General features: G+C 31.2%; 1 protein-coding gene across 12 annotated transcripts in view; it reads right to left on the reverse strand.

The window, feature by feature from the left end:
- LOC107453029 (epidermal growth factor receptor kinase substrate 8) overlaps positions 1-14,849 on the reverse strand; it is a 151,007-nt gene that overhangs the window by 19,420 nt on the left and 116,738 nt on the right. For 9 of the 12 annotated variants that reach the window (XM_087163495.1, XM_087163494.1, XM_087163491.1 and 6 more), the window contains exons 8-16: positions 14,229-14,368; positions 13,200-13,342; positions 11,662-11,788; positions 10,418-10,506; positions 7,857-8,092; positions 6,244-6,394; positions 4,168-4,373; positions 2,136-2,385; positions 497-658 (exon numbers count right to left, since the gene is read on the reverse strand). In XM_087163495.1, the coding sequence (XP_087019621.1) occupies positions 497-658; positions 2,136-2,385; positions 4,168-4,373; positions 6,244-6,394; positions 7,857-8,092; positions 10,418-10,506; positions 11,662-11,788; positions 13,200-13,342; positions 14,229-14,368 (1,504 nt within the window). The remainder of the gene's footprint in view (positions 1-496; positions 659-2,135; positions 2,386-4,167; positions 4,374-6,243; positions 6,395-7,856; positions 8,093-10,417; positions 10,507-11,661; positions 11,789-13,199; positions 13,343-14,228; positions 14,369-14,849) is intronic. The other 3 variants (XM_087163500.1, XM_087163499.1, XM_071184753.2) reach the window with 1 other exon arrangement.

Here is a 14,849-nt window from a genome sequence, read left to right on the forward strand (position 1 = left end):
TGAAAGCTTTGGTTATTTTAAATGTCTACCACTCTATAAAATATTTTTCAAAAAACGTAGAAGTTGGCAGGCCTGCAAGTTTACTTCAATAATTTGCCATCAATCTATTAAAGTTTTTGCAGAGGTGTTTTCAATAAATGGATCACGATTTACTTCTATTTGGGGACCAATATTGGGGTGCCTATATTTTACAATATTGATCCTAGACAGAATTGAATTTTGTTCCAATACTGAAAACCATTCTAGGACCAATATCACAAAAGTCTGCACCAAGTTACCCAATATTAGTCCTTCGCTTCATGTTTCCATAGGACCCATATTGAGCCAATTTTGAATCCAACTGGGGTCAAAATAACTTTGCTGCTACGGAAGTTACGGTGTTATTCGAATCCGCTACATCCACGCTACAGCCGCTTTGACCGATAACTCAGCCAAGGAGGCCTCACGCTATATGTGCCATTTTTGCTCATATAAAATAATTAAAAAAGAATCTTACTGGTGAGTAAAATGTGTCTTTTGAACCAACTGATCTAGCGGCATAGGTTGGATTGTGAAAAGCTTCTTCCTCGTTAACACGTCCAACTATTGTGTGCGGGACATGAGCCACTTGTCCTCTCGAATTTTTGGCCTTCCACCATTTACGACTGTCATCCAGCACCTGGTTTAAAAGAAAAATAAAAAAATTTTAACAATGTGAAATTTTAGGCAATACATATATGCAGTCGGACCTCTATTTAACGAAGTCTCTAAATCCCGATAATAAGTTCACTATATAGAAAATTCGATAAATAGAAAATCACCTTTTGAAATACTAAACAACACAAAGCAGGTTTTAAATTCATAAACAATAGGCATAATTAAAATAGCAATGAATACACCTTTATCTTGTGGACTAGTATCTACCATTTATTTAATAAATCTTAACCATAAAATAAATCTGCATGGGCAAGCAAAAATAGAGCAAGACATTATCCAGTGTTACACTATCATGCTACATACATTTTCAATTAAAAAAAAAAAGCTAAGTTTCTGTATAATATTATAGCTGCATTTATTATAAAAGTAATCTTAAATATACATTACCACATACGTTCTTAACGCGATCACGCCGGGTTGACCCACCGATGGATCACGCTAGATTGTCTCATCTTGGCGGCGCACCGGAGTAAGAATTGGTAACAAATAAATTTAATCTTTTAGTTTTTTTCCGGGAATAATAAAAATCCATAACTACCAATTGTTTTTAACGGATGCAAGTTTTATATCGAATTGCTTCTTCGCCGTGATAAATTTCCTTACAGTGAATTGTTATTGTTGAGAATAGATTAACTCTTCCCGAATATTATCTAATATTGAAATAGTTCTTCTACCAGTATTTTCTCTTTTCCGTCCCGCTTTCAGGCTCAACACACGGCGTGAACGTCTTAAATTTAATTGCTACTGATAAAATTCGTTTATTTTGTACGAGTTTTTCGTTTGAAATGCAAACAACAATCGAAAGGGATTTCACCGCTTTCTCAAAAAATTAAGTGGCTTCGAAAATCAATTTAAGGCCATTCCCTCCATAAAATACGTTAACAAGTCAGAAATGTTCTGAAATATTTTGGGAAAGTGGATCTCAAGGAAACAGAAAAATCAAAATAAATGGAAAATTCACTTCGCTATTTGGAAGTTATTTTGCAAAGAAATTTCCAAAATGTTCTTGGTTTCTCTAAAAAATCGCAAAGTAGAGAAATTCGCAAAATGGAAGTTCGTTCAATAGAAGTCCGACTGTATTATGAATATAATTCAAAACAATTTACGCTGATAAAATTGATGAACATTTATCTCCCTTTCTACTACTCTTACTACTGTAAATTTATGAGAACGTAATGTCGTGAAAAGCTCTGTTATTACTGTTATTGAAAATGCATTTATACTATAACTGCCCACTTCGTTCGCCAACATGATTTTACCGCGTCTTTTTTTGACTGTCACAGCCTGCATTCAACCCTTCATGGCTTTAGGTTATTCGCTGCCTTCGACAGCATAATTCTATCTCTTCAAAATTAGTTTTTTTAATTAAAAAAAGAGTTTATTTCTGCATTGTTGCAAATGTTGAATATTTACTATAACATAGAAATTATTATTTTTACCTCCAGGAATTCTCCTCTGATGACAGTTAACTCTTTGTCATTGTTTGCGGTCCTCGGGTACATCACTTGAACCACGTGAGCCCCCTTTGCAACGAGGTCTTCCAAGAACTGTTTCTGGTGCCTCTCGAACTGTATCTGTGGATCTGATGCAACAGCGTGATCGATCGAATCGGCACTGAAGTCCGATCGCACATCACGATCACGCATATCGTGCATTTCTCGATCAGAAAGTGGAGTTGCAGCACCATTCCTGGAATTATTTTTAAAAAAATGATAAAACTAAATAATGGATATAGTGACTAGAATTTATGTATTATTATAATTTGTGTATTATTTTAATTTAAATACGATAATAATCTATACAGAGAAGCCAACTGCTCCAGACATGCCAAAATAATTTTAAAAAAAAAAAAACGGTAAATAACTACACAGTAAATTTTGCAAATATTTGACTACTTTTGCTTGCTTTTTAAATAGTATAAGTACCATAAAGAATTACCTATATATATATAGAAGCATGAAATAAGTACCATAAAGTGGTGAATTATATAAGCCTACGAATTATTTAGAAATAGTGGTGGATAAAAATCTACTAAATTGAATTTATTAAACCAAGAATCACAATTGATAAACTACCACTTTAAAATATATATTTGCTGTCAGGAGCAAGTTGGCATCTCTGTTTATATATGTATTTCTTTTACAAGGCAAATACGAAGGTCCTCATTTCATTTCCGCATTGGCAACAAAGAATTGAAATATCAAGTGTGTGAGCCATCATATGTTATAATTATGCAGGTTTAATAATAATTTTATTGCATTGCTATTATACTCCCCTGAAAAATGTGCATTAGACATTCTGCTTCGCTTTTTAAGTATATTAAAAAAGCGTGCTCGATGAGCAGAAGAAAGCAATGATGACAGTTATGAAAGACTTAACGTTGAAAGAATGCATAAGAAACATACCGTCATGTATGTCATTTTAAAAAGCATAATTATTGTTTTGATTATCCAAGTTTTTCCATCGCATGTTATTTATGTAAATTCAATCCTTTTTATTTCAACTACTGGATTAAAAATTTAAATTTTTTGAACAGGAGTTATTTTGAAAGTTTTTAATAAAGGATTTAAATAATCAAGATTCTACGTTAAAACGTATTTCGAATGGGGTTTAACTTTGGGGTAAGCAAAGATGGTTTGAAAGGGAACCATAAAAATTGCATAGTAATCTTTGGGGGGACGAATGTTGCGTTTTATAAGTTATGTAACGATTCAATTATAACTATCATGTTTGTAGGGTTTGAGACAGTGATAAGTTAAAGTGACTTTATGACAAGATGGTATAAGCGAATTATATGTATCATGTTTGTAGGGTTTAAGATAAAATAGTGATAAGTTAGAGTAACTTTATGACAAGATGGTGCAAGCAAATTATATGTATCATGTTTGTGGGGTTTAAGATAAAATAGTGATAAGTTATAGTGACTTTATGACAAGATGGTATAAGCGAATTATATGCATCATGTTTGAAGGGTTTGTGATATCGTGATAAGTGATAGTGACTTTACAACGAGATGGTATAATTAGTTTAAAATTATATGTTTGTCTCAAGTGTAAAAGCATTTAAACAGTGGCTTTTTTTTATTGTCCTTGAAGAAAGAAATTTCAAAAACGCTGTTAAATAAGAAAATATGTTTTCCTGATACTTTAAAACTTTAGTTTAATGACAGCAAAATCTTCAAATAATGTAGTTTTAAGCGGCAGTTGTAAGCAATTACGCAACGCTTCTATATTTTAAAAACCTTTTTACAAAATAGAAAGAATGAATACCTAACAAATGAAAGGGAAAAAAATTTGCACTATGTAGACTAAAACAAAAAACAAAGCCAATAAAGCAATAATGAAAGTACATTATTTATATACTTTGTTAAGGAGCCTTGTTTACATATAAATGTGCTTTCACTTGAGTACTTTTATGTACTTTAATTTGTGCTTTATTCACTCTGTTTTTTGCTTTAGTCTAAATAGATACCTGTCAAAAACATGCCTTCTGGGCAATTCTGTAGGCGTATTATCGTAATATCTATTTTCAAAACTCGAATGAGGGACTTCTGAAGATATCATTGGAGAAACGGGTCTCTCTTTGTCTCTGTGCTCATTGAAGTAATAGTCACTTCCGTATCGACTATCCCGATCTTGACGAGAAGGCACCCGGAAGTCCTGATGACGCATATCCACCTGGAAAAAAATACACATGCCTATTACAATCTGACACGTAGGAAGCATTTTATAATTGAATGACCCCTCTGCAACGTTTTAAAATAAGATATCAATTAATTTTACTACAAATTATATTTTTAATCAAAAGTAATATTTTTTCTATAAAGAAAAGCTGAATTTAGTTTATTATGGTTCATACAGGTGAGTTAGATGAAAAAAATTGTGTGAAGCCTCGAGCGCTCGTAAGATGATGTTGTTGCTATCCATCAGCAATGGCTGGTTGATACGAATTTCGCACTTGACTCGCATCAATCACAGTGCTGACGCAAAATATCCTTAGTAGTTAATGGATCATGGAGTCCTCTTGCCGTCTGGCTAACAGTATGGGGTTTTTGTAATTTTCCTCTCCATGTAACGTAAATGTGGGTTAGCTCCATCAAAAAGTCCTCCGCGATGGCAAATTTCTCCCAATTCCTGATCCAGGAGTTCCCTTGTCTTCTGGATTGGATTCAAAATTACAAGGCTGCTGAGTTGAACATTGATAGTCGTAAACTCTGAATAGAGGTAACGACGGTTATAAAAAAGATAAATTGCGTATAAACTATATGTAGGGGCTGCTTAAGTATTACACAAGTATTTAGGAAAGAATAAGTTTGCGATTCGCTATTTTTGCCCAATAGAGAAGAGTAGGTATAATGCTCTGCGTGAGACATAAAAATATCCTAATTTTCAAACTGTTTCTGAAATACGGAATCAAAAAGGTAACAAAAATTTTGAAAAAACACAGAAATTTTTTAAATGTGAAACAAAAGTGAAATTTAAGGTAAGAAAAATTTAGAAAAGAATTTCAACGGTCAAGGGTTTTAAACCACAAAAGATTTCATTGTGGATCATTTCAGCTTATACTATTTTAACATTTTCGAGTTGTGGTTGCCATTTTTGTTTGAAAATATTGCAGTCTCATAATTTCTGATCATAGTAAAAATGTATTTATTCTTAATATACTATGGAAAATCTGAATGTCTTTTTTATTAAAGTAAATTTTGAGGTGGGGATAGTTGAGTTACCAATCTATATCCCTCTGCAAAATATCGTCACCGTTATCCTTTTATGGGTTATTTTGCTTAAGTAAAATACTTACCCAGCAAAAAGTTTTATTTTTTACTTTGAGATTCGTTTTATTATCTGAAAACAGAAATGAGAACTTGCTCCGCTTTATAAAAAGATATTTGTCTGTGGTAACGAAATTCAAGTTATTTTTAGTTCAGTAAGTTTCATTTTAAGTCATTTTTCCACTGCTACTTATCAAAAATTCAAAGTATCATATGAAATGCAGCTTTATTGCAGTTTTAGTTATCTCGTTGGTTGGTTGGCGTCGTATCCTCTATTGAATCATATCTCATGGTGTGCTTGAATAGTCTTTGCTATCTCTATGGCATTAAATGGATATAAATCTTCTTCTGTTGGGTAGTTTAACAGGTGAGGGCCTGCAGCGACTACAGGGCAGTTAAGAACATGATATGGTGTGAGTTCCACATTAAGACAGTTGCCACAGTTTTGATATTTTCTAGTCCCATCTGCAGAGATTTTCATGTTATTATGATGTTTTGTTCTTAGTCTGATGAGAGTAGTGGCTGTCTTCCTGTCTATGTCAAGATTAGTTAGTTGATCGTGGGCCCTGATTTTTAAGGGGGGGGAATAGTCTTGACTTTGCAAAAGCATTTTTGCATCTGCCAGCGTAGTTGGGATTTTATTTTGATTGAGTTCTCTGGCAGTTATCTCGTGATGTTACTTTTAGACAGTAGGCGTAAGTATTCTTATTCTACAAGTTTTACTATTTATTTAGATACTAACTTATTAATTACTGATGCAAGAAAACTAATATTACTTCATCATGGCTTCGATGTCCATCCTCGCGTTTAGATTTATGAGCGAATGAAGCGACTGATTCCACTTTTTCTTCCGCGAATGGATTCTCTGGTGCCCAACCATCAGAAAACACTGGATTGTAGCTGCCTTCATATCCTTCCCAATGCTCTCTGTAATGAAAACGAACGGTTTGTTAAAATCATTTAGTGCGATAAATATATTGCAATTTGTTATCGTAATCTATTTTTTTCATAATATCATATTTTAGAGAGTGAAACTTAATTAAGAGAATGATATGATAAATGATTATCATATTTAAGAGAATGAGACAAAGTGGCAGAAGATATTGTTATTTATAATGTAATAAAAGTAATGCTTTTAGAAATGATTAATATTAAGCTTCAACAGTTCTTTTTTTAAAAGAAGAATTTTTTGTAACAAAACTATATTGAATGAAGGTATAGGAAAGTAAGTAGATTTTATACCAAGAATAAAGGTTTAATTCAGAGGTATCCAAATTTTTACGGCTATGAAACCCTAAATGATTAAACTTCTTTGTGTGGAACACCGACTTTGTAAATAATAAAGTATATGTAAACAATATATTAGGAAGTATACAAAAACAGTTGTGTGCGTATTAACTAATAAAAGACTATTTCATTTAAAAAAATATTTAATAAGAGGAATGGAATTTTTTTCATAGTTTTGTTCATTAGCAGTCTTAGCGACATTGGGTTTTATATCGGACAGTTTAATTCGCACTCCTGGTGCGGTATGTAATTTTGCTTTAAATTTGCATTTGCTGTAAATACATAAAGTGAAAACGAAAGAAATATGCCAAACTATGATTTTCGTTGAAAGGGAAACTTAAAGAACTGCTATATTTTTGAAAATGCTTACTAAAGGAAACATATTTTTTTTATTAACAAAATCAGCTATTTTATTTTTATTTGAAATGTAAGATGGGGAAATACCAATGCAGTTTTTCATAAATGCATCCTTTTCCTAAGTTATTCAAAGAAGAATAAAAATAAAAATAATAATTAAAAAAAAATTCCATTTATTTTTCATCGGCAATTTAATTTCATAAAGGGAAACGAAATCTTTAAAAAATAATAGATGTTTAATTAGATCTAATTACAAATAGAGATTTCGAAACTCATTACTGTTAAGTAAAAACAAGTTCTTACTTCCGGAACCCCTTTAACGGAACCCTAGTGTACCGAACCTTAAATAAATACTAGATTTTTAATTACATTTAATTGCAAATTGAGACTTCAAAAATCATTAATGTGACGTAAAAAATTTCTTAATCATGGAACCCCTTTCACGGAACTCTAAGGTACCTAAACTTGAATAAATAATAGATTTTTAATTGGATCTAATTACAAATAGAAATTTGGAATATCATTACTGTGAGGCAAAAAAGAGTAAGTCCCTTTTACCCTTTCACGGAACTCTGGGGTTCCTTGGAACAACACCATTTAGGAGATGCTGATTTAGTTCATAAACGTAATAATTTAACCACATTGTAGCTATTCTCATTAAACTAATTCTCATTGATCAATTTCTTTCAAGCACAACCTTATTTGTTCTTTTATTTATTTTTAAATATAACCCTGTATTTAATACCTTGGCGTTATCCAGGATTCTCCCAAACTGTGCCACAAGTCACTCTCTTTGGAAGTACAGCAGTTCATCAGAAGCTCGAGGGCATCTCGGGTAAGCAAAGGTGCCACAATTCTGGAAGCTAGTGTTGTACTGTAATTGGATTCTTTAGCTGCATCTACAATCAGTGCCAGAGGTGTGAAAAGAAAATGTACTAACTCAGGGGCATTTGGATCGTGAATATGACTCTTAAGTTTAGCCTGAAACAGAACAATAAGGAATTCACTTTACGAATGATAAACTAAAATTCAGTCGAGAGGAAACATATCACACTAGATTTATAAATACATTTTTTCTTCTAAACCCTGATGCTCTGTCCGGTTCTTTTATATAAACTCGGAACTTGATTGAGTTAAAGCTGCTTTTTGAGGCTCTGTCACCAAAGAAAATAAAAAAAAGTTATAGTTTAAGTGCCTAACACTTGAAGCAATGCGATGATTATATAATCTTGTCGTAAAGGGCTATATACCATGGCTTTAAAACAGACAAATAACTTAAATATTTTAAAAGTTATTAAACTTTTTTAAAAATTGCTAAATTGGCTACATTTTTCCTCCTACAGGGTTCCCGCGGTCCTTGAAAAATTTAAAAAGTGGTAGCAAATTTAGGGTGGAGCTACAATATAAATTTTTATTTTAATAAACTTTTTTATCGTAAAGTGCTGAAATTTTTGTGCATATATATATATTTTTTAGAAAACAATTTTTAGTGGTGGCTACACAGAAATAAAAATGTCAAAATTTCTTTTATTTTTATTACCACTTTTTAAAATTCTCAAGGACCGTGGGAACCCTGTCCTAGAGGAAAATTTTCCAAAATCACTGCCTTACTCTCTGTTTTTCTAAACTTTTATGAGCCCAGGTAATGCAGCATTGGAGTAAGATTTTAAATATTAAAAAATTAGACCTCGAAAGCTTGTCCTTTTCACAAAACTGTAGTTTTTTCTCCATATTAACGTTTTGTGCCATTTTCAAAATAAGCGTAGACAGAGCTGGCTTTAGATAAGCTAAACTTGACCTTACAGTGATGAGTAACAGTTATTTTTATAACTAACAGCTGTTATAAAAATAGCATATTATTCGAAAAAAAGTATCATTTCATATTATAAGGGAGCTTTCGGGGAAAAACAGCCTTTAGGCAATCGATTGGAAAAGATAAAAAAATTTCTTAGGTACTCATAAGGTTCTTAATGGATTTAAAAAAAATTAGCATAATAAGAAAATAATGTACATCTTAAGTTCGCATTGACCCTTTCTGTTGCTGTCTAGCAGGACTGACGAGTACTACGCTTTTTCCAAAATATATTAGCGAGTGGTGGACAATTAAAAATTAAAGTTCGCGGAATTTATGGTAATTTTAAAAGCCTTACCACGAGAGTAACGGAAAAAAGTGGATTTTTATAAGTTTTCTTCAAATCATTTACAAATGGTGGGAAAAATGGTTTCAAATCGAATTTATAAAAGACAGAATTATACGTTAAAATATAAACTTGGCTACCGCTAGAAGAAATTTTTTCAAAAAGCCTATAATGTTGGCAGGCCTGGTGCAGCCAGTTTGGCAACTCTAAATCAACTTAAGTTACAAACCACTAGAAATGCAAGACAAATTGTTTTCAAACGCTTATCAACAATAATTCATTTACAATGAAGATCTAAAGTTTGTCGCTTCACTAAGTATGTACTTTGATAAAGTACCTATTTCATAATGTCCGGTCTGACTAAATTTTTCAATAGAAATATGCTGTTTCTTAAAGGATTAACCTTCTACTTGCAATTTAATAGAGCAAGTATTCAATGTTTAGATTTTCGGTTTGAGGAAGTTTAAAATTTCTTTTTAGCTTCGATTCCAACAATTTATAAATTATTTTTTTAGGATTGCAATATTGATATTAGAAGGCTTTTTTAATAATGGTGATATTGTAAAAGAAAAAAAAAAGATTTTAACATCCTTCGTTCTGGTTATAAATGCAAATTTTGTAAGGGTATGAAAGGCATCATTTCTAGAAATTTCATGAATTCTAATTCTGCAACAATTTTGCCTTGTAAAATCTTTCAAAACATTTGTACCATCATTTGCATAGCGTTAATATAGAAGTGTTTCCCTAATTTTCTTCTACCCCAATAGATCTAGTTTCTTTTTTTTTTCTTTCTTTTTTTTTCTTTTTTTAACAGGATAAAACCTTTTGTTTATTTCAATTGATTTTTTCCTTTATTTTTGTGACACAGGTATCAACTTCTGTACATTAACTATCACTAACGGTAACATTTGGCAGCAAATTCTTTTCGTTTTTTACTCCACTCAAATTAACAAATTTTAAATTTAACTTTATTACAATAATAGTTCATCTCTATTTACTTAACTGAGCAAAATATTCTTTCCTGTGCAGTAATTTCATCATGAAAACATTGAAAATTGCAGAGGAATTGAAAATTGCAGAAGTGTGCGAATGTGAAGTATGGACTTAAAAAAGAAGCATTAGAAGCAAATAATAGAAAAAATTTCTTTTTTGATGGAAAATAAATTACCAAAAGATTAAAGGACAACTTGAACTTTTGAAGAATGTCCACAAATTCTTTTTCTGAGGGTGGTTTAGCTCGAATACTCAGCATTCCATCTAGAAAAAAAATATTGACATACAGTTTTTTGAAATGAATAAAATTCCTACAAGAAAGTGATTACCTTAGTGAGTGTGTGAAAAGTGATTAAAAGTGATTAAGTCGTGGTGACTCAGGGGATAGAGAGTTCGCCTTCCAATGAGTCGAACCGGGTTAGAATCCCACAGCGATGATTAGTCGATACGAATTTCGCACCCGGCTCGACTCAACCACAATGCTGACGTAAAAGTAACCTCAGAGGTAGATGGATCATGGGTTAGAGTTCCCTTGCCGTCAGGCTAACCGAACAAGATTCTCGTGGTTTTCCTCTACATATAACGCAAATGTGCGTTAGATCCATCAAAAAGTCCTCCACGAAGGCAAATTTTTCAAAATACTTGATCTAGGAATTCTATTGTCTTCTGGATTGAGTTGAAAAATACAAGACTAAGGAGTTATCTAATAATCCCAAACATTTTTAGAATCATTTCAAGCAATTTGCATACAAAAATAATTTTAAAAAGATTGAAACTTTCAACTCAAAATCAATTAAAAAAATTTTAAACCCAAAAATAAGGAATGAAATACTCATAAGTTTCGAAAGAAATCGGGTGAATTTTCGGAAATGGTAGATGTTTGTTACGAAAAAGATTAACGCCAAACATTTTCGGCTTTGTGAAGCAAATAACTTCCTTTGAAACTTATTTCTTTTTAAAATGAGAAGCAAGCGAGAAAACGTCATTTAAGTCATAGTTCAAATATTTGAAAAAATTCGTCTAAAATATAAATTTTAACAAAACCAAATGTGAATACTATGACAAAAATTCGTTTTTATACATCCTTTTTTATCGGAGGAATAAAAAATTTTAAACTATTTTTTAGGAATTAGGTTTAAAATTACCCCTTGCACACGCATTCCAAATTTAAGGATCTCATCAATGACGGGTTTGGAGTCATAAAAGAGACATACAGGCGAACAGAAACTCTTATTTTATTCCTTAATTTTTTTTTAAAAAATAAATATTTAATTTTCGTGCTATATATATATATATATATATATATATATATATATATATATATATATATATATATATATATATATATATATATATATATATATATATATATATATATATATATATATATATATATATATATTAAAAAACATAGCTCACCTCCCATATCTTTTTTCTTGTTCTTTCTGCTCTTTTGGCGACGCTCTAATTCTTTGAAAGCAGCTGCGGAATGTTGAAGTCTCGCGATAAATCTCTCAATATCATCGAAACAGTGATTTAAAATAGCCTGGAATCAAAATAATTATACAGTAAAAAAAATGTTAAATATCATCAAGTGATATGAAAAATTTTCTAATTACAATAAAAAAATTATTAGAATGTAAAATTATATTAATAATAGTATTTATTTAACAACAGAGTGTAGCAAGAAAAGTCGAGAAAATATATTATATAATAGAATACAAGTAAAATTTTTTTATTTGTATAAACTTTTTAAACACCACTTCATTTAAGCAATATTTTATTATATAAATTAAATAATTTGTAATTACATGATTCGCTGCGTCATGTCTAACTTTAACAATGAGGATCTTCCCCCTACTAATATAAGTTTTTTCCCTTATGGCCTGAGAGTATATCCAGCATGGAGCGGTAAAATTTGTTAGAAGTGCGTAAATATACCCTATCATTTTATTAATGTTACATATTTATTTAATAATAAATTACCATTTTTTGTTGTGATGAGAGGTAAAACATGAAATAAACTTATGTAAGCTTGTTTGTCCATAAGAAAGTTTAATATTAAAACTAGTTCATATCATCACAGCTCCTGATAAGCTGATTCGGCAAAGTGCCAGGTCCTTCAAAAAACAGGTATGTATATAGAGGACCAACATTCCACGATCTTTAGAAAATTTGTTCTTGTGGTGACTGTGTTTCAATGTAAAGTTTTTGTTTTGTAAATCTGATTTAAAGTTATTTTCCACATCACTACGTCTAAATGATTCAAGAAGTGCCACTTAGTTTCAGATCTCGAGGGACCTCCCTCGCTGAGTATCGACTGCCAAATTCTAAGTGTAGTGTAAAGATAGGGGGCTCGAATCTCGCTGCTACCCTGGATGTATCTTCCTGCTGTCCTTCTACTTGACAAAAGTTAATAAGCCTTAATTCAGCACATAAGCCTGCAAATATATATTGTGCCCATAAATAAATAAATCCAGACCTCTAGTGGTGAGACTTTTAAGATGATGGCAAAATTTCTGAGTGCTTCAGATTTAAACAGTCCGTTGTCGCATTCCTGCATTAAAACCCATTTACAGAAAAAAAATTATAAGAAAAATTCTGCTTCAAAGTGGTTTTATATATTTGCATTATTATTGAATTGCAACATAAATATTATTTATATTATGAATTAATTGTAGTAAATAAAGTTTTTTTTGTTTTTTTTTTGGAAAAAGCAACTTTAGTTTTAAATAATAATCCAAACCCAATGGAGTTAACAGGAGTTGAAATTATTCTAGATTTGATTATAATGTTCATTTTGTAGTTATAGTAATTTTAAAAATTAGTGGCAAGTTTCAATGGAATTTCAATGGAATACATTGCAATGAACAAAATAAAGGGTGTACAAAAATTTAAATAGTTTTTCATAAATAGAAAAATTGCGTTCATAAAGAGAGACATAATATACTACTTACAACATCTCGTTCGTATTTCTCGCTACTCGTGGAACTTGTCTCGTCGTTGGAATCTCGCCCAAAACTATTGTCCCGATCAACTCTGGAATGCATATTTTCAGGTTTTGAATATCCAGACGATGAAACGCGCTGTATCATACCATCTGAAAAAAAATTAAACATATTATTGAGTACATAAATCGTACTGTGTGCTGGCTCAAACGTATGAAGCTATAAAAGTGTATGCTTTTTCCAATGGTCGAATAATTAATACCTTGAGTTCAAAGTTTATCTCCTTCCTCTACCTAATAAGAGTTCAAAATTGATCTCCTCACTCATTAAAATATAAAACTGAGCTACTTTATAAGAGTTCAAAATTTATCACCACACTCATTAAAAATATAAAACTAAGCTTACCTTATAAGAGTTCAAAATTTATACCATCTCTCATCGAAGTATAAAACTAAGCTGCTTTATAAGAGTTCAAGAAAAAACATAAATAAACGCGAATTATCCTTTTAGTATGAAGAAAAATAATTTTTTCTCTACAACAAAGTATTTTAAGAAATGACCAATAAATATTGAAACCATCCGTCAAATTTTAAATATCAATTAAAGAAAAATGGAATCAGTTGGTAATGTACTATTGCTGCATATTGCGAAGAAAAATAGAATTTTTTCCTCTCTAAATTTAAAAATTAATTACAAAGCAAATCAACAGATAACGCTGCTGATTCGAGAAACTATAAAATCCGTTGTTTGCAGATGGACTGCTGACTGAGCTATTTTCAAGAACGTGAGTTTGCTTCATACTGCATGACATTGATACTGCACGCGAGTCTCTCTAAAAGCATAATTTTTTAGTGTTCCTCAGTTAGTAGTGTCATCTGTCGGCGAACTCCACTACTAATTTGTAATTGTTATAAAGAGTAGAATTATTTAGTTCATAAAGGGGAAATGATGGCTGGTAAAGAGCAAGGAAGTTGAAGAGCAAGGAATTTTTAACATTAAAAAGCAACAATTTCTAAAAATTAACAACAAACAACATACCTCCTTTAGGTGGTGAAGCTGCAGCCGCAGCTACAGCATTGAACAAATTGACTTGTTCTCTAACACTTACTCCATTCACTGGGGGTTCAGGAGGTGGACTCAATGGAGGAGGAGGTAAATGGCGTCCGTTTTCTTTAGGACTGAAAATTAAAAAACATATTATAACAAAAAGGAAAAAAACATCGTTCAAGCAAAATAAAAACCATATTTTAATAGTTAATCATTAGTTGAAAAATTAAGTTGGCCTCATTTTCACGCTAGAATAACTCATTTCTATCTTATTTTTTTGTTGGTGCACATTCAGTTTCTTTCAGCTGTCAACAGAGGGCAGCACTGATTAATTTTCGGGCTCTATTATTTTTTTGAATGAGGCTAAATATATATATATATATATATATATATATATATATATATATATATATATATATATATATATATATATATATGGGAACACTTTAATTCTAACTCAATATAACAATCTTTCTTTTAGTACCAATTGTTTTGGAAGATTTTTCATGGCAAAACTCTTCACACTAGTTGAGGAGTCATTCTTGAAGCTTTTATAAATGAAATCATTTTTAACTATGCGAAATTCAGATCAGCCAATATGAGGAAGGGAAG

This window comes from Parasteatoda tepidariorum, chromosome 5 (assembly GCF_982258835.1).
Source record: "Parasteatoda tepidariorum strain Cologne lab strain chromosome 5, Ptep-v5.0, whole genome shotgun sequence".
Taxonomy (NCBI): Eukaryota; Metazoa; Arthropoda; class Arachnida; order Araneae; family Theridiidae; genus Parasteatoda; species Parasteatoda tepidariorum.